We start from the raw sequence: 18,974 nt of genomic DNA on the forward strand, positions 1-18,974 counted from the left end.
AAGAATGGTTACAGGTATCTAGGTGACATTGGCAAAGGTTCAGTTTTAGGATTGAATTCCACAAAAACATTATTTTAAAGTCTTTTACTTTGTCACGGAAAAGATGATTTGATGTAGATATTTCTTTAAAAATGAGCCATGTTGATTGACATTTTCCAAACTCTCCCTATTTTGAAATCTGCTCAGCCAAAGCAAGCCCAATCAGTGCTATTATTCTAACCCCATTTTGTGGCACTACTCACTTTCAGTATTTTGAAAGCAGCTAGACAACTTGTGGACAACATGAATAAGAAGGGGAGGGAGGGACAGGATCATGATGACGATAGAAAAGCTTGATAGATATAGTTGCTTTAATTTTTTTAAAAAGTTACAGTAAATAATAGCACCACTCTGGGATGGTCTCTTGGACGTTTGCTGCGTCTGTAACATTGCAACAACTGACTCTAAATTTAGATTTCAGATTTATGTTACAGTAGTTTCATTTAATGCTTTTGCCAAAGCATCTCATTAACATTTTGTGTGAATTAGTCTAGCAATTTAGCAGTGTACAATTTTTATTTGTTGTGCAAACTGGTTTAATTATGGATCCATCTGGCAGGAGAACTTAAAAAGTTGAAGATGTTCTTTGTTCCTTATTCCACTGATTTTTACAGCTTCAGATAAAGGACCCAGTCCTACAAACCCTTATTCATATGACTAATGCTCACGCATGGCAATAGCCCTTCTCTGCTCCTCTGCTGCACTCCTGGTATAAGCGATCAGAAAATTACTGCCTTTGGGAACTAGGAGCAAACAGAGAAGGAATTGAGGGGCTGAAGGATTTTTGTGTCATAATGTCCCCTCGTGGATTAGTGTTCAGTGTTCCGCTTGTTCAGATCTGTACCTAAAGTGAAAATCCAGCCCACTTAAGTCAGTGGGCCACTTCATATCTACATGGGTACATAAAAGGTTTAGTTTTCTCTTGTCTGTGGCTCTCTTGTTTTTTCTGGGAGGGCTTATGTGATGCAAGTAGCAGATGTGAGGTTGACCTTGACTTTTCTTCAAATTGGTGGATTTATTCCATATCTTCTGGAATTCCTACATTCCTCTATTGTACTGTAATCTATTGTATTCTGTTTTCTCACATACCTTGTATTGCATGGAGATATTTAAAATAACACTGCTAGATTGTGCTGTTGTAAACGATAAGTCCAATAAAACAGAGGGCCAGATGTGAGTTAACCCTTGCATTGGTACATGAGGGAGAGGAGAATGGCTCGAAGAGCCTCCCCCATACTTTGGCCTCTCTCATGTGCTGATTGCATCTAAAGCCCTTGCAACCCTTCAAGGGCAATGGATGTTCAAGGCTAGCTTCACCTAAAGGGGTGGGGAAGAGATGAGGCCATGGCTTCCGCTACCACTGTGGAGTGGAGCTGGGCTGCCACTGAGGAGCCTCACACTGTATCCTTCTTAGGGGCTTCCTTAAGCACAATCCCTCCTGCAGCGCCTACTGGGACAGGGATCTTTGTACTACCTCTTAGGGCAGGGGTCGGCACCCTGCGGCTCTGGAGCTGCATGCAACTCCTTGCAGGCAGCCGTTTTGTGTGGGGGTGCGAGGTACAAGCTCTGGCCAAGAGGTGCTTCCCACAGGTGGCTCCCGGCTGGTGGCACAGCAGGGCTCTGGCCCCATGCCGCTCCCGGAAGCGGCTGGCTGCTGGCACATCTCTGTGCGCCCCTGGGGGGGAGCGAGGCAGCGTGTCTCCGTGAGCTGCCCGTGTCCTCAAGCACCACCCCTGCAGCTCCCATAGGCTGGGAACCGGCCAATGGGAGCTGTGACGATGGTGCTGGGGGCGGGGGCAGTGTGCAGGGGCACGTAGGCAGTGTCCAGGGGCACATAGAGACATGCCCAGCAGCCAACTGCTTCTGGGACGGAGTGGGGCCAAGGCAGGCAGGCAGTCTGCCTGAGTCTTGCTGTGCTGGCTGGGAGCCGCCTGTGGTAAGCGCCTCCCAGCCAGAGCCAGCACCTAGCACCCCTTCCCACACCCCAACCCCCTGACCCAGGTCAGAACCCCCTCCTGTACCCAGACTCCGCACCCCCTCCTGCACCCCTGCCTCAGCTTGGAGCCCCTTCCTGTTTATATTCAAATTCAAATGGCAAAAGTTGCATTAAAAGTATTGGTGAGTAATTTTAATACGTTCAATTATTATTAGATGATAAATTCTAGCTCTACAAGTAGCTTTGCATGTGATGCGGCTCTTGAAATATTTTGGTCAAAGACAAAAGCAAAAAAATGGTCCCTCTTCTTTGAAAGGTTGCTGACCCCTGACTTAGGGCTATGTGTCAGGGACACAGTCTGGTGATGATGTGCTGATTTCCCGATCTGCAGGGACATAGTATTTGGGGATTTAAAATATGCACTAAAGTGGTGGTGGTGGTGGTGTTTTGCTGTATTTGCAAACCAAAAAGATTGTGATGGATGAGGAGGAGTTTGGATGAGGCATGAACAAGTGAAAGCAAAGGTAAGGAAAAATTAGAGCTTTTTGCTAATAGCTCTGTATATACATTTAGCTAAGATTTAAACCTAGCGTTGTGTGCAGAGTTTGTAGACATGGTGCTAAATCCTGCTGGCCTTTCCTATGTGAGTCTGATTCTGTGCTAACTGAAGCCCACACAGCCGAATTGAAATCTGTAGGTTTGCATGAGGGTAGCTGAAGTCAGAACTTGGCCTATTGGAGAAGGACTAGCTGTGTAAGTAGGGGAAGCTAAGTGAGCCAAATTCTGCCTTTATATATTTACTATACAATTCCATTGAAGACAGTGGAGCAAATCCTACATACTTTACTCATGTGGTTAGTTCCATTGACTTCAAGTACCCATGTAAGTCAAGGATTTGGCCCACTGGGGTTGCACAGGGTCACCGCAGAATTTAGCTAAGCATAGCCAGATTTTTCAGCTGCTCAGCACCCACAATTGAAGCCAAATATTCAGAAGAACTCAGCATCCACTTAGGCACCTACATAATGCTTGGTACTCCGAAGCGTCCATTGTGGTGCTTATTTTGTTGCCTGGATAGGAGCTTGAACTCTTTGGAGAATCTGCCCCCAGATGCAGTTGCTGAGCATGTTTGAAAATCTGATCCCTAGTGATAATGTATATTGTACTCCTTTTTCTGTATGCTGCTCCATCGAGCACAAAATTCTGCTGCATGTCCACATGAAGAGATAAGAAAAAAATTTCTTCGTTAATACAGACAGCCATACCAGGCTTGACTTTAGGCTAGATATGTGAGCACACTCTTATCTGTTTCTTTTTAAATTGAGTGTTTGACAGTTTCAGTGTTAGGACCTTCATGTTTCACAGCATGGTTTTTCTGAAAACTCTGAAAAGATTTTGCCTGTGTCAAGCCAAAGGTGTACTGGGCAGATTTATAGCAGGGACCAAAAGTTTTTGCTGGAAAATAAATTTAGTGTAGCGTTGAATGAACAAACATAATTTTTATTCCTTTCGTTTTGTGGTAGCCCTGGGTTCAGAAATGAATCGTAGCAGGTACAACGATCATACACAGATTTCCCAGGATATAAAAGATCCATATGATAATAAACTTTTAAAAGCCCTGTTTCAGAGTAAGTTTAAGAAATGTACATTCTACTCGGTGCTGGCAGGTGGATGTAAGTATTGCCTTAAAAGTTTAAGATCATTACATCTGTTGTCTTATGAGCACGGCAGGAATGTATGTGATCTTCCAGGTCAACAAAAGGCAAGGTGCAAAAGCTAATTTCTTATCTCCCTGAGTCTTCAACTCCTCTTGACTATCAGGGAAAAACTTCATAAGTATTTCAGGCTTCCCTTACTACTTTTGTCTCCAGGCAGATTTACCTGCCTTCAGTTCAGAAAGGAGCTATAGGGACTTGTCTCCTTTTGCAGACTTTTCTCAGGCTCTACCCTTCTCATCACTGATACTTTGTGTGTGCTTCTTAACGCTACCTGTCTTTAGCCATCTGTCCATATTTCACTGTTACCTACAGTTATAGTGCAACATATATAACCGAAACCCGCCCCCCTAAGTTCTGAGCTCAGTTAGACTGGACAGTTGCTGGGCAACTAAATCCACTCTGCACAGTGACTGGAGGTGAGGGCTCTGTGTATCTGTGTTCTCACTGGCACATCTTGAAGTAAATTAACTACCGTATTTTATATAACACATTGCCACAAAGTTTTAAATCTTTGTCTGAGTAGACTATTATGGGTACGCATACCATAGTTTGGGAACACCTGCCATAAAAATTTGGAGGGCTTGAGGCCAGTCCTGAGTTTTTTGCATTTTAAACAATCTTGTGAAGTATCCGTTTTTCCACATGGTAATGTTGCAAGATGTCACCCATCCTCACCCCAAAGGGACTACGCAGTAAGCATCCACTTTCTGGTTACTATTTTCTCATGTTCCCCAACCCAGTTGTATGCCGATTAACTCAGGTGAAGAAAAGCATGTCTGGGTAATAGAGCCCAATCCTGCTCCCACTGAACTCAGTGGCAAAACCCACATTGATTTAATGGTGTGGGATCAGACTGTTAGTTTCCAAGCTAACCAATGTTCCAGGGTCCCTTTCAAATAGCTGGCATTGCTGCTTAGTTAAGCAATGACTGTTAGTGCATCAGACTCCAACACATGCTTTTTCTTCTGCTACGAGATCAAACAACTGCAATATATGGAATTACATGCTGGCTAAACCTGAATATATTATCCCCATTTTCTATAAAATATCTATTAGCATTGTTCTGTATTTCTCCACCCTCAAGGAATCAAAGCTGTTCGCCCTAGAGGCTTTTTATACAGCAATTTTGCATTGCACACAGGATGTCTGCTAATCTATTTATAAAGGTCTTCGTTATAGCTTTTTATCATAGAGGTCTTACTTATACCTTATTCCTTGTATGCATCTTGTCTACATCTCAGATAGAGAACGCTTTGTAAAGGACCTTTTAGTAGCAGGAGCATGACTTTACTATTACCATCATGACTGAAATAAATGGGATTACTCCACAAGTAAGCAGTGGCAGGATCAATCCCTACATTTTATTACTTCAAAGTAGGGAAGGTCAAAAAAATCTTCTGGCCTATTTCTTTAGCTCTTCCAAGGCAAGTGATGTCAGTCATTACCAACTCAGATTCTAGGACAATAGGTGGTAGGATGCTGTATGAGAGAAACAAAAAGAGAATTCCAATTACCATCCTACTGGAGCAGTGGATGCTAATGATAAGAATGCTGTTTCAGCTCACTGTTATTCCACTATAATGGTATATAGAATCTGGGGAAAACCTGTAAGGTATTTTCCTTCTACCATAAAAAGTAATGAATAGGAAACATTAAACTTGGAATCTAGGCTCAATATTATTGTCTTTTTGAAATGATTATTTGTGTGTTAATACCCATATAGATGGACTGTCCTTAAATAATTCCTTCACTTCAGCAGACTTCATTTGACTCCCACTTTAGTTTTTCACAAAATGGAGAAGGAAGAAAACTCCTCTTCCATTTTCAATTTTTTTTAGTTCAAATCAAATGATTATAATATTGTTACATTTCTGACAGCAGGGAGAATACATTTCAGACAAAGCACATATTTTATTCTATTCTAACTGTTTGTGTTTCCCTAATTGCAAGAAAAAAATCAATGATGATCTTTTTGTGGAATGATAAATATTTTAACTTAAGTTTTCAGCTGGAAGAAAATATGTGCTGCCAATGAAAGGTACCAGATTGGCAGCCTTGTGCCTTGTCTACACAAAGCTTTTATTTCCTGTAGAATTTCCTACTGTTGCTACCATCAATGTCTTTCCAACCAAATTTATTTATTAAGCAGTAAGTAAATGAGTAAGGAGCTAGAGAGACTGATTTATGAACTGAGATTAACTGAAATAAATATGTGTTGCTCAGTTAAGTGCCAACGGGGCTGGCTGGGAGAACACAATAGCTGTCTGTTTACACCCTGTAGGTACTGGTAATGAGGGAGTGGCATTGTTTAGGTTGGTACAAAGGGATATAAATTACTGTAAAAGATAATGGGATAAAAACCTCCTAACAGTGAGACTTGTTAGTCTGAGGAATAATCTTCCTAGGGAAGTCAATGGTGACAGCGCCATCCATGGAAATTCTGAAAATTTAAACTGAATGTAGCCGTAGACAAGGCAATGTAGTGGAAGAACAATCCTTCACCAGCAGGGGAATGGAATAGATGTCCTCCTTGGGTAGGGCCTGGTCTAATTCCAATTTCTGTGGTTCTGTGAGAGAACCTACATGTACATATTATTTTTCAAATATAGACACCCAGCTTCTAGGCCAGTATAGTCCTGTTGCTGGTGGGTATACAGTGCTCTTTTGACTTCAGTAAGTTAAGCCCACCTGCACATAGGACTTGAATTTAGCTATTTCTTATAGTGAATGTAATGCTCACTCTTTATTTTGGGTCCCATTCTGCCTATATACCCAAGCAGTTTGCACAGTGAAGGGAGCAGAGAAACTGGTGCGTTGAGTTCATAAGAAACCATTCCAGAATTTTTACATGATGGCCTAGCTAAGTGCATTGTCAGCGTCACTTTTTACTTTGGTCTTGGTGCTGGGCTGTGTGTGTTGCTCGTGGGAATATGTGTGCACTAGTGCAGGGGTTCTCAACCTTTTTCTTTCTGAGCCCTGCACGCCTCCCCGCCCCAACATGCTATAAAAACTCCATGGCCTACCAGTGCCATAGTAATTGGTTTTCTGCATATAAAGCCAGGTCTGGAGTTAGGGCAGGGCAGGGCAATTGCCTGGGGTCCCATGCCACAAGAGCCCTCACAAAGCTACATTGGTCAGGCTTTGGCTTCTGCCCTGGGTGGCAGGGTTCAGGGCCCCGGACTTCAGCCCCGTGCGGTGGGGCTTTGGCTTTCTGCCCTGGGCCCCAGCTAGTCTAACACTGGCCATGCTTGGAGGCCCACTTGAAACCTGCTTGCAGCCCCCCAGGGGACCCTGAGACCCTGGTAGAGAACCACTCTGCTAGTGGGAGTATATGTGTGTGCACCAACCTGGGAGCTACTCACATCTCTTTTTCCCAGCAAACCCTGCTTCCTCAGACAGTGAGGCACAACCCAAGTTATTAGAGGTGAAATTCAGCCTCGTGCAGAAGTGGGACTGAGATGGTATACAGGCCTGTGCTGACCCTCTACACAAGAGTGAATTACACTCTAGATGCGCATATGTTCTAGTCCATGGTGGGATTGTGGCTGGGTACACAGGTGACATACGAAGCTGCTTGTGCAGTCACACAATAGATTTAATCCTTTCCCCGCACTGCACATCAGTCACCCCAAGGACAGGATTTAATCAGTTTCTGGCCTCTTCTTCTTTTGATGACCCTAGTTTGCAAGTTGTTTGTCTGTTTTCGAAAAGTATTCCAAAGTGGAGCAAAAACAAACATGCTTTTAAATATTTCATTTTCATACTTTAAGGGAGATTGACACGTTTTGAAGAGGAAAGCAGCCTACAACACCTAAATTAAAAATAAATATTTATGTTCACATTTGTTCGTCAGCTTTCCAAAATGTAAAAATATGTTTCATGTTGTTTTAAATAATGAAATGTGAAACAAATGAAAGATAAACTTTCTACAAGCTTCAAGGAAATAAGAAGATAAATAAAGCCTTTGTTTATAGCTTAGATTTCAACAATGCCCTTTGACAATCAATGCAACTCTTAATTACAAATGGAATTATACATATAAGAACTGTTCAAAACAAAGGAGCATTTTTTTTTCTGGTTTTCTTTGTGATAGTTTTAATTAGCTGCAACTCTTTGAACAATCCTAGTCCTTGACTGCTATTCAGACACTGATGGAAGTTGTTAACTTCAAATAATGCGTGAATGTAGAAGTACAGGTGTTCCCGCACAACGTGCTCTGCTGTTAATAAATTCTCAGGTATATTGGAATTCTGCATACCTAATTTAAGTGCAAATTAGCATTATCCCATAACTTTCCAGTGATTGACATGCTAGGGAAAAATAATCCCGGGAGAATAACGTGCAGAAACAATAACTACAAATAATGGCCAATCATACACTGTGCTTTTCTCTTTATGACCACTTACCCCTTCTCCAAAACAAATAGAAGTTGAGAGAGAGAGGGGGGCAACTGGGCTGCCCCGTGAAAGCAGCTTCTCTTGATACTGGTGATGAGTGGGTTGTGCAGCTGCTGGGAAATGCATCTTCGGCACAACACAACTTCTTAATTCCCCAAGGCAAACTCTCCTTTAAGGAGAGTGTCTACCAGAGATGGAAACCTATTCAAGGGGAGCTGTACCTCCTGCACCAGTTACGCTCAGCTGCCTGTGCCCCAGATGCAAGCATGGTTAGGCATTGGGATATGTGTGGACCCTTGCAGAGTCCTATTGAAATCAATGGGTCTCCGCACTAATAAGTCCCATTGCAGCACTGGGGATGTGGAAGGTAGAGCAATCTTGCTCTAGTCCAGAAGATTATTGGTTCAAGTTCCATACCAGGATTTGGGTTTATTCCAAGTGCTGGCATTGCAGTATAGTACTTGGGGAGAGGGGGAGGTCTCTGCTGGTCTTCAGAGATGCATTGTCCTTGCCAACATATGCCCTAATCCAATAAAGCATTTAAACAGCTGCATAATTTTAAGCATGTACGTAGTACTTTTGAGGCTGATGCATACACACTGAAGTCAACAGAAACCCCCCCACTGACTTCAGTGGGGTTTGGATCAGGCCCAGTGGTACTTTTTGCATGATCAAAGTTGTACATGTGTTTAAATGCTTTGCTGGATCAGGACCATGTTCTGTCTCTCAGTAATGTGTACTAACTGTGCTAGAAAACATTAATCTTATTACAAAATGCTTTGGGGAATACCTTACTCAGGTTTTAAGAACTTACTTCAAAGGCAATGTTGGTGTAATAAGAAAAACAGGCAGCTTTTAGATATTGGTTTATTTACCTGAAGAACACTAGCAATCTAGACTATTTATTGTTACTCAGACATTTATTAAGGATAACACTGTGCTATGGAAATTTAAGTAAAGTCATAAATAAAATTAATAGGTAGAAAGGCAGTGATTCCTATCTTTTCAAGTACATGTCGGAAAATCTGCCCCCTGTGTCTGCTGTGTCTACCTGACGTTACTTGTTGAATCTCAGACATTCCACATAGACGCTTAAAAGAATGCCTCTCTGGTCCATTGCAGCATGGAGGGATCTGTGTAACACAGACTTCCTACATAGAAGACAATACATCAGAATTATTTATGGCATTCCCCTTTTTTGAAAAGGCCATTCAACATGCACAATTAACATGGCATTAGCTGAACTATCGGTGCCTTGTAGGAACTAGTGCAAGATTTCTCTTCCTCTTACCCTCAAATCTAAAAATCAAATTATTCTCCTGGATCTGCTAACTGTACAGTTCGTCTATTTATTAATTACTTTTTTGCATCATGATAGAACATAGGAGCCTCAGGCATTGTACAATACAATCAGGTGAAGGGTAGAAGTGTGCAGGGAAACAAACCCAAGCTGAAGTCCTTTTATACATCTAAGTAGTTTAAGTGCATAAAACATGCAGGCAACAGTGGGATATGTTGGGTAAATGCATATCTATGTCTAAGAAGACTAAAAAGATGATTTTTCAAATTTACTCTTAAATGGATTATAAGTAGCTACTGAAATAACAGTTACTAATTTTGCTGCTTTTGCTAATGTCTTTGTAATTGATTTCATTTGAATCATTGCAATTGATTCATTCTTTAAAGCAGAGATATACCTTTTACCTATGAGAAATAAGAAATCATGGACCAGATCCTCAGCTGGTATAAATTGGTGTAGCTTTATTAACTTAAATAGTACTACACTGATTAACACCAGCTGAGAATCTGGCCCTTATTTTTAAAGGGTGAAATCCCAGCCCCACTGAAGTAAAGGGCATAAGGCTCCCTGCATGGGATCTGAATTTCACCCAAAATGAATTGCAAAGGATCCGAAAGCGTTCTTTATTGTAAATGTCTTCTTCTGTTTAAAGCAAAGAACCGTGGGATTGCAATACCAGTGGATTTAGACAGCCAGGTAAATACCCTGTTCATGAAGAGTCATTCCAATATGGTGCAGAGAGCGGCCATGGGATGGAGAATGTCTGCCCGCAGTGGACCTCGTTTTAAAGAAGCTTTTGGAGGGCCTGCCTGGGATTACAGGAATATCATTGAAAAACTGCAGGTATGGTAGCAAATGCCTGATGCTGTGTGCGTGACCATGCATTTTGCCTAGATATGTTTGAGACAGTAAGAACAACTTGAGGGCAAGGAGCACTCTGATATCTAACAGTGAGTGTCAGCTGGCCTGAGCAGCTCAGTATATCCTAGCTCGCTGTTGTTATAATCTGTATCTAAAAGGTGTCCTGTAATATGCACACTGTTTTGGGGAAATTTGGGACTGGGAGTGTGTTGGGGTCATCTTGCTGGTTGTGACCAAGCTGGTGGAAGCCCGAGTGGTGATGGGGAGTGTAGACAAGCTGTTGGGGTCAGAGCTGCTGAGCCAGGGCTGTCTAAGCACCCAGATACGCAGGGTGTTTACACACCCCTACTACAGGTGCAAAAAGTTTAGAGTGGTGTAGGAGTCGCTACATTGCTTTGGTGTCACTGTGCTGGGAGATCATCCCGCGGTGTGAAATGTACTGGCTTTAGAGACACTGTATATTCCGAAGAGCTTAGAATCTTGTCTGCGTGGTGCAGTAATGCACACTAGAGGGGTGTGATTTCTAAAGCGTGGCAGCATGTTGTGCTAACTGGCCTGACAGACCTGCTGGCACAGACCAAAAGCTCCCTGGTGCACGTCAACATAGTGCTCTTTGAAAGGGGGCTATGTTAACGTGCACTAGGGCACCTTTAATGCACCCCAGCAGGATCTACGTGGGCCTGTTGGCATGCTTTAGAAATCACACCCTTCCAGTGCACGTTGCTGTGCCTTGGAGACAAGAGGTAAGCATAAGACTAAGAAGTAGATACAACAGGTGGATACAGGCAGGTAGGGGGAATACAAGGAAAAAATGATGCAAGGCAGTGGTTTCAGCACAGAGGTTTCCTAATCGTTGTCAAGTTTTTTTGTCAGGCCCCTGGTCAAGGAGAGTTTTGAAGGAGGGCAGGTAGGTAGTTCTGTGGAAGTTTGTGGAAAGCTGCTCCCAAGTATGGTGGGTAGCAAAGGACAAAGCCTGGAGGTGCTTGTTTGGCAGTGTAACAAGTGGGTGGTAAGACGGGCATCATGGGTTGATGGGAGGTGGGACAACAAATGACAACAAATATTTGTCCAATAGTTCATTCACATAATATGAAATTCATCAACTAAACCGTTCAAGTGTGATTGGACCAGCTCTTGCCATAATTGACATCCTTCTGCTGCTTCTTTATTTAGGATGTAGTATCCTCCTTGGAACAGCAGTTCACCCCCATGATGCAGGCTGAATTCTCAGTGTTGGTTGATGTATTGCATAGCCCTGAACTTCTCTTTCCTGAGGGGAGTGATGCAAGAATAAGATGTGGTGCTTTCTTGTCCAAGTAAGTGGCACAAAAAGAATCCTGGTTTCTTCTGTTTGTTTGTTTTTTTTTCTTGAAAATACAAGGATAAAATTTTGAGAAGCGCCTAAGTCCTGTTTACAGAATGCCCTTAGGAGCCCAAGTCTCACTGATACCCTTTGTTTAAATTTGTTTGTTATGTACGTTGTGTCCCATTCGTAAGGGAGTTGTATGTGTGACATAGTTAAAACGAAAACCCTTGCGGCTTGCTAAAATTAAGACAGTCTCAACAAATTTCTGTTTTCCTTATCACCATTTATGTTAAATTGCCCCCAAATACATTGCAAGGTCTCAGGCATTCCATGTTAGAAGTGTGTGTTTTTAATTCATATTCTTTGGGGGCATGCTGAGCTACCTTTTTGAGACAAAGTCAATAAATCCTTTGGTTTTATTTTAAATTGCAAACTCTGAAATAGCTCTTGTAAATGTACATTTCACTGGTACCTTTGCATGGTTTTGAATTACAGGAGGTTTTATTTGCAGTTTGGGCATTGGAAGAGAGCCTTTCAGTTTTGCTATATTGGTCCTTTAGTGAGATGCCCTATTTGCCCTTGAGGAACTATATAATTTAGAGGTAACTTGAGGGCACTGAAAATTTGGCAGGTTTCCTGATTCCTCCGCTTTTTGCATATTCTGCACAGGTAGCATCAGATACTTCATATGTTTTAAAAAAAATAAGACTAAATGCTGCATTTTTTCCCCTTTGTGTCAAAACTTTCACTGAAAGTTAATGGGATTTTTGACTTGAGTAAAGACTTCAGGATTTGACCTGTGGTGTACAAGGAATACAGTTGTTATTTTAAATATCTACTGTTGGCCAGTGATACTTTGCAATACTATGTAAATAGCACTATTAATATGCAGTCCATTTTAAAATTATGGTTACCAATATGATTTACATTTAGACTATGGTGAGCTCATCTCATGAGCCTGGTCATCGCTTGAATGGGAGACTTCCAAAGAAATCCCAGCATGCTGCAGGAAGTGATATTAGTACTGAACCCAGCATGATGATAGGGGGCATGGTGCTGTGGCTGATGCTCTCCTTTGGATTAGATGTAAATGATGCTTTATGCAAGATGTGTATATTAGCTCCGGTGTTTTTGCCTAATTCTGATTTGAGCAATGCCTTTCTAAACTCCTATTGAGTTTTATTTGGAGGCAGAATTCTACTTTGCTTCCTGCCCTAAACTGCCCTGCAGAGTTCCTGTGTGCATTTAAACAGCTGCTGCATTCCATACCATACAGAGGTGACTGCATTTCTGTGCAGAGCAAAGTGATTCTATTACAAAATTTTCTTAAAATACTTTGGATCATTTGGGTGGAAGCCACTGGATAATTGTAGAATAAGTATTATTACTACCATAAAACTTAAAGTTCCTTTTGAAGTTTGTAGGATAAATGATGCAGATAACATAATAATTTTTAGAAAAAGATAGGCCCAAATGGCAGAATTTGGATCCTGGTCTGATTTCAAACCCTCTAACATGTAGTTGTATTTGGATGTGGGATTCTCTTTCTGCTCATTACTTAGGCACCTGCAGCAAAATTGGGTGCAGACTCCAAACACCCTCAAAGACCAAGAGAGTTTGGGCTGGGGCTCATTTCTTTTTCATGATACCTACCTGGTCTGTTTCCTTCAGGAAAAATATAGTAACAAACAAACCATTTCTACATAAAGTGCATGTTGTCTGGCTTGGAGGTAAGGTGCAATACTCTACATAAGGTTTAATGTTTTACTTTAAGGTTGATAAATCACACAAAGAAACTAATGGAGAAAGAAGAAAAACTTTGCATTAAAATTCTTCAGACATTACGGGAAATGCTCGACAAGAAAGACAGCTTTGCGGAAGAGGTACTGCTGCCCTTTTAATATTAAAAATAAAACTTTTCATCCTGGCATAGAATATTGGCCCTAGAATTTCAGCAGAATGTTATGACTCTTAACTCCTCACATGTTAGAGGTAATACATTGTCTCTGAAACAGAAGTTACATAATAGAAATTTAGTCCACTTTTTCTAACACTCCTCCTGGCCCATGGCAGTCTACGTGTTGACCAGAGTCAGTTTTTCCTCCCGCCTGGGATCCCAGCCCTTTATAGTCAGTAAGCATTTTTGCTGCTGAAGGTATGGTAGGGAGTAGGTAATGTTTAATGAGATGTACCACTGGGGGGTGGGGAGGAGGAGGAGAGGGAGAGTGGAATCGACTCTGAGCTCTCTACAATGCCTGCTGTTTTCTGTATCTGCTAACATCCCCCTTGTTTAGCTCCAGAACTGTTTCTTCTCTCAACATCTAGGTTTCCAAATGCCCTTTTGATCTTACATGCACCTTAGGGTCATGGTGACTGGACCCTGGTTTTCATGTCAATTGGTCCATGGCTAGAGGTTTTAAACTCATTCAAAATCCATCTGTCTTGACAAATTTTTCATGTATCGTTTCCTCGCTGGTATTTCTTATAATTCATTCTTGATATTAATACTACTTTATATTAAAATGAATCATAGTGATTAATTAATGTGTCACAGAAATCATTTACGTTTGTCAGAATCAATGCCTATAGTCAAGTATATACACTGGAATCACTTTAAGAAAAATTGTTGACCTCAGACAGCACATTTCCCCTCTCCTTGTCCCCATGCTCCAGTATATACAGATTTTAATGTTCTGCTGGTCATCCATTTTACAGTACCTACTAGAATTATCAACAATCAGGATATACCAGGTAGTTTTAATGTTGAATATAAAGCTCCCAATGATGAAGGGAAGGTTTTGTGTGTAGTGAGATGGGTACATATTCCTGGGTGATTTGGATTTTAGTCCTTAAGTTCCATGTCTCAGTGCTGTCACAAGATAGCAGTACTTCAATTTCTTCTCTTATGGTAGATAACCCATATATGAAAAATATGGTGTATTCACAGTGCATGTGTTTTGATTATATACTGTTTTGATTTCAGCATATATCACACAAAAAGAACGTTTTGCCCAGGCTCTAGGCAGCCTACAAGATCGTTTAAAAAAAACAAAAACAAAAAAACAAAACCCAGTCAAACCAAGACAAAGACAGCAGTAGTAAAGCAGTGCCCTTTCTTTTCACAAAAACAACCCATCCACAGAGTGAATTTACCTCCTCCTCACCTTCTGCAAAGAATTTTGCTCCAAGAGCAATGGACTCAGTCCATGGCAGATAGTGATTTTGTCTTGGTGTCATAGCAAAATTTTCATGGCTGAATCAGATATTATTATTATTCATTTGTATCCAAACAGCCTTAATTCTTACATACCCAGGAGTAACATGTAAGAACGAAGTTTCCTTTTGAAACTGTTCACATTGGGGAACTATGCTAAGCCTTTCCAAAATAGCCACATACCCACCAGAAAATAAGACCTCAGAAAAAAAGGAAAGAGAAGACAATACCTTGCTTTATAGATATTCAGCAAAGGCTTGTCTGGTCAGATACACCTTTTACCCTGCTCTGGAGGCTGATCCACTGAGATTAAGGCAAACCACCAGAGGGAGTAAGTTCCACAGTTAGGGATCCTTTAACAAGACAGCCTGGTTTCCAGTCCTCAAAAGTGCGCATCTGGGGACTTCAACAAAAGCAGCTCAGTTGTGCATTGTTATCTTGATAGTGCATAGGGAGATGGTACATGTTAATGATTTTAGGGAAAAAATAAAAGACTAATACACCCCACCCCACCATCCTGTTCTTTCTGAGACCCATGCATTTTATAGTGGAGAGGGATAATAAACCAAAACATGTGACTTATTGTATGGTTTTGCAAGTCCTTTCCTCACTTACCACTCTTGGGAGTCGCAGCTTATGTTATGGACTTCAGAAAGTTCATTGTGCTATTTTTAGCCTGTCTTTTGTGTACTTTCCATGAAACAGTACATCACTGCATGCAATTGTACTTTACTGTGTAATCTAAATACTGAAAAACACAGAATTAGGGTACATGGGGCCAAATGAACTTTTGACAGCAGAAGGCCTGAATGTACGTTAATCATGAGTCTATATTTTGTGCTGTACTGTATTTGGAGCATTACATTGGGCACAAGCTATAAGCTTTCAGGTAAAGATTATTGCAGAACTTCTCATGATGAGAAACAGGGAGAGAATCATAATGCAATCTATTGATCAGTTGTGCTTATCTGACCCATATCACTTTAATGTCATATACTTATCCTCACCTTACCCTCGGGAGGTAAGACATTATCATCCCCCTGTTTTATAGAGGGGGAACTGATGCACAGAGAAACTAAGTGATTGTTTTTCTAAACTTTCTTTAGAAAATTTAAGAGCTTGATTTCTTTTCATTCCCTCCATCCCCCAAAAATAGCTTAACACAAATTATATTGAGACTATAGATGTTCATATACATTCACTTCTAGAACACTAATAAAACATAGCAAGCGAATGAGTTGATGGTATGTAGTAGGCTGGTGCTTCTAAAAAGACAAAGAATGCTGGAAGGGTTTATGGCAAAGTTTCGCAAGGTGTGGGACAAAACCCGTGGGATGTCATGGAAGATGTATACATTTAAGCTGGGTATGTCTTTACTAACACATGGTGAAGTTGTGGAGGGGTTGGATGGGGAGCCCTGTCAGTTTCATTTTCCTGAAAGGAAGCTTTGCTTTCAAAAGTTTGGTTTGGGGAATTACAGTAATAATGGGATATAAAACTTCTTCGTCATTGATTTGACTTCGATAGGTAATGACGGAAAGCTGTTAACACCGTAAGTCTCAGTTCAACACTTGGTGAATCACTAGCAAAATTAGTGCCTTTCTGCCTGGGCAGGAAGACTGAAGTCTCCTTTCACTTCTTTAAGCAGCCTTTCCATGGGAACATTGCAAACTTTGGTAAGGCATTATGGGAGGAAGCTTGTGCTACCATTACCCAGGCTCCAATTGTGTTGTGAATAAAGGTGGACTTTGATTTCCACAAGTTTGGTTTGTTTGTTTGTTTTTAAAGAGAGAAACAGATTAAAGAGAATAGGATTTTGTATTAGCTCTGTCCTGTCAAAGTTTCGATTTGAGTTCGGTTCAAGCTTTATGTGAAATCTGAGGTCAATTCTTACTCCAGCCACAGTTCCATCCCTTCTGTTGAATGGGTAAAATTTTCAAAAGTGCCTGTTACCAAAAACTCCTAAGAGCTTGGAGCTTCTGAAAAATTTACCCTCTGATTATGTGAGTGTGTATATGTAATGACAGGTTTCGGAGTAGCAGCCATGTTAGTCGGTATCCGCAAAAAGAAAAGGAGTATTTGTAGCACCTTAGAGACTAACAAATTTATTTGAGCATAAGCTTTCGTGAGCTACAGCTCACTTCATCGGATGCATTCAGTGGAAAATACAGTGGGGAGATTTATGTACACAGAAAACATGAAACAATGGGTTTTACCATACACACTGTAACGAGAGTGATCAGGTAAGGTGAGCTGTTACCAGCAGGAGAGAAAAAAAACAAACACCTTTTGTAGTGATAATCAAGGTGAGCCATTTCCAGCAGTTGACAAGAACATCTGAGGAACAGTAGGGGGGAAAGATTTACTTTGTGTAATGACATATCCACTCCCAGTCTTTCTTCAAGCCTAAGTTAATGGTATCCAGTTTGCAAATTAATTCCAATTCAGCAGTCTCTGGTTGGAGTCTGTTTTTGAAGTTTTTATATTGAAGAATTGCCACTTATAGGTCTGTAATCGAGTGACCAAAGAGATTGAACTGTTCTCCGACTGGTTGTTGAATGTTATAATTCTTGACATCTGATTTGTGTCCATTTATTCTTTTACGTAGAGACTGTTCAGTTTGGCCAATGTACATGGCAAAGGGGCATTGCTGGCATATGACGGCATATATCACATTGGTAGAGGTGCAGGTGAATGAGTCTCTGATAGCATGGCTGATGTGATTAGGCCCTATGATGGTGTCCCCTGAATAGATATGTGGGCACAGATGGCAACGGGCTTTGTTGCAAGGAGAGGTTCCTGGGTTAGTGTTTTTGTTGTGTGGTGTGTGGTTGCTGGTGAGTATTTGCTTCAGGTTGGGGGCTGTCTGTAAGCAAGGACTGGCCTGTCTCCCAAGATCTGTGAGAGTGATGGGTCATCCTTCAGGATAGGTTGTAGATCCTTGATGGTCTCTCTCAAGCGTTCTTACAACTGCAATACCCACCTGCTGAAGTGAAGAAACAGATTGACAGAGCCAGAAGAGTACCCAGAAGTTACTTACCCCAACTAAAACCTCTCCAATGAATCATCAAGGATCTACAACCTATCCTGAAGGACGACTCATCATACTCACAGATCTTGGGAGACAGGCCAGTCCTTGCTTACAGGCAGCCCCCCAGCCTGAAGCAAATACTCACCAGCAACCACACACCACACAACAAAAACACTAACCCAGGAACCTATCCTTGCAGCACAGCCCATTGCCAGCTGTGTCCACATATCTATTCAGGGGACACCATCATAGGGCCTAATCACATCAGCCACGCTATCAGAGGCTTGTTCACCTGCACATCTACCAATGTGATGTATGCCATCATGTGCCAGCAATGCCCCTCTGCCATGTACATTGGCCAAACTGGACAGTCTCTACGTAAAAGAATAAATGGACACAAATCAGATGTCAAGAATTATAACATTCAAAAACCAGTCGGAGAACAGTTCAGTCTCTTTGGTCACTCGATTACAGACCTAAAGGTGGCAATTCTTCAACAAAAAAACTTCAAAAACAGACTCCAACGAGAGACTGTTAAATTGGAATTAATTTGCAAACTGGATACCATTAACTTAGGCTTGAAGAAAGACTGGGAGTGTGTCAAGGTTCCTCCCCCACTCTGAACTCTAGGGTACAGATGTGGGGACCTGCATGAAAAACCTCCTAAGCTTATCTTTACCAGCTTAGGTCAAAACTTCCCCAAGGTACAAAATATTACCCCCGTTATCCTTGGAATGGCCGCTACCACCACCAAACTAATACTGGTTACTGGGGAAGAGCTGTTTGGACGCGTCCTTCCCCCCAAAATACTTCCCAAAACCTTGCACCCCACTTCCTGGACAAGGTTTGGTAAAAAGCCTCACCAATTTGCCTAGGTGACTACAGACCCAGACCCTTGGATCTTAAGAACAATGAACAATCCTCCCAACACTTGCACCCCCCCCTTTCCTGGGAAATGTTGGATAAAAAGCCTCACCAATTTGCATAGGTGACCACAAACCCAAACCCTTGGATCTGAGAACAATGAAAAAGCATTCAGTGTTTTACAAGAAGACTTTTAATAAAAAATAGAAGTAAATAGAAATAAAGAAATCCCCCCTGTAAAATCAGGATGGTATATATCTTACAGGGTAATTAGATTCAAAAACATAGAGAACCCCTCTAGGCAAAAC

At 41.5% G+C, this 18,974-nt stretch overlaps 1 protein-coding gene across 3 annotated transcripts in view; it reads left to right on the top strand.

The window, feature by feature from the left end:
• Window positions 1–18,974, top strand: part of ITPR2 (inositol 1,4,5-trisphosphate receptor type 2) — a 356,350-nt gene that overhangs the window by 186,595 nt on the left and 150,781 nt on the right. For all 3 annotated transcript variants that reach the window (XM_073317588.2, XM_073317596.2, XM_073317605.2), the window contains 3 exons: window positions 10,043–10,233; window positions 11,425–11,567; window positions 13,332–13,440. In XM_073317588.2, the coding sequence (XP_073173689.1) occupies window positions 10,043–10,233; window positions 11,425–11,567; window positions 13,332–13,440 (443 nt within the window). The remainder of the gene's footprint in view (window positions 1–10,042; window positions 10,234–11,424; window positions 11,568–13,331; window positions 13,441–18,974) is intronic.

Source organism: Lepidochelys kempii, chromosome 1, assembly GCF_965140285.1.
Source record: "Lepidochelys kempii isolate rLepKem1 chromosome 1, rLepKem1.hap1, whole genome shotgun sequence".
Lineage (NCBI taxonomy): Eukaryota > Metazoa > Chordata > Testudines > Cheloniidae > Lepidochelys > Lepidochelys kempii.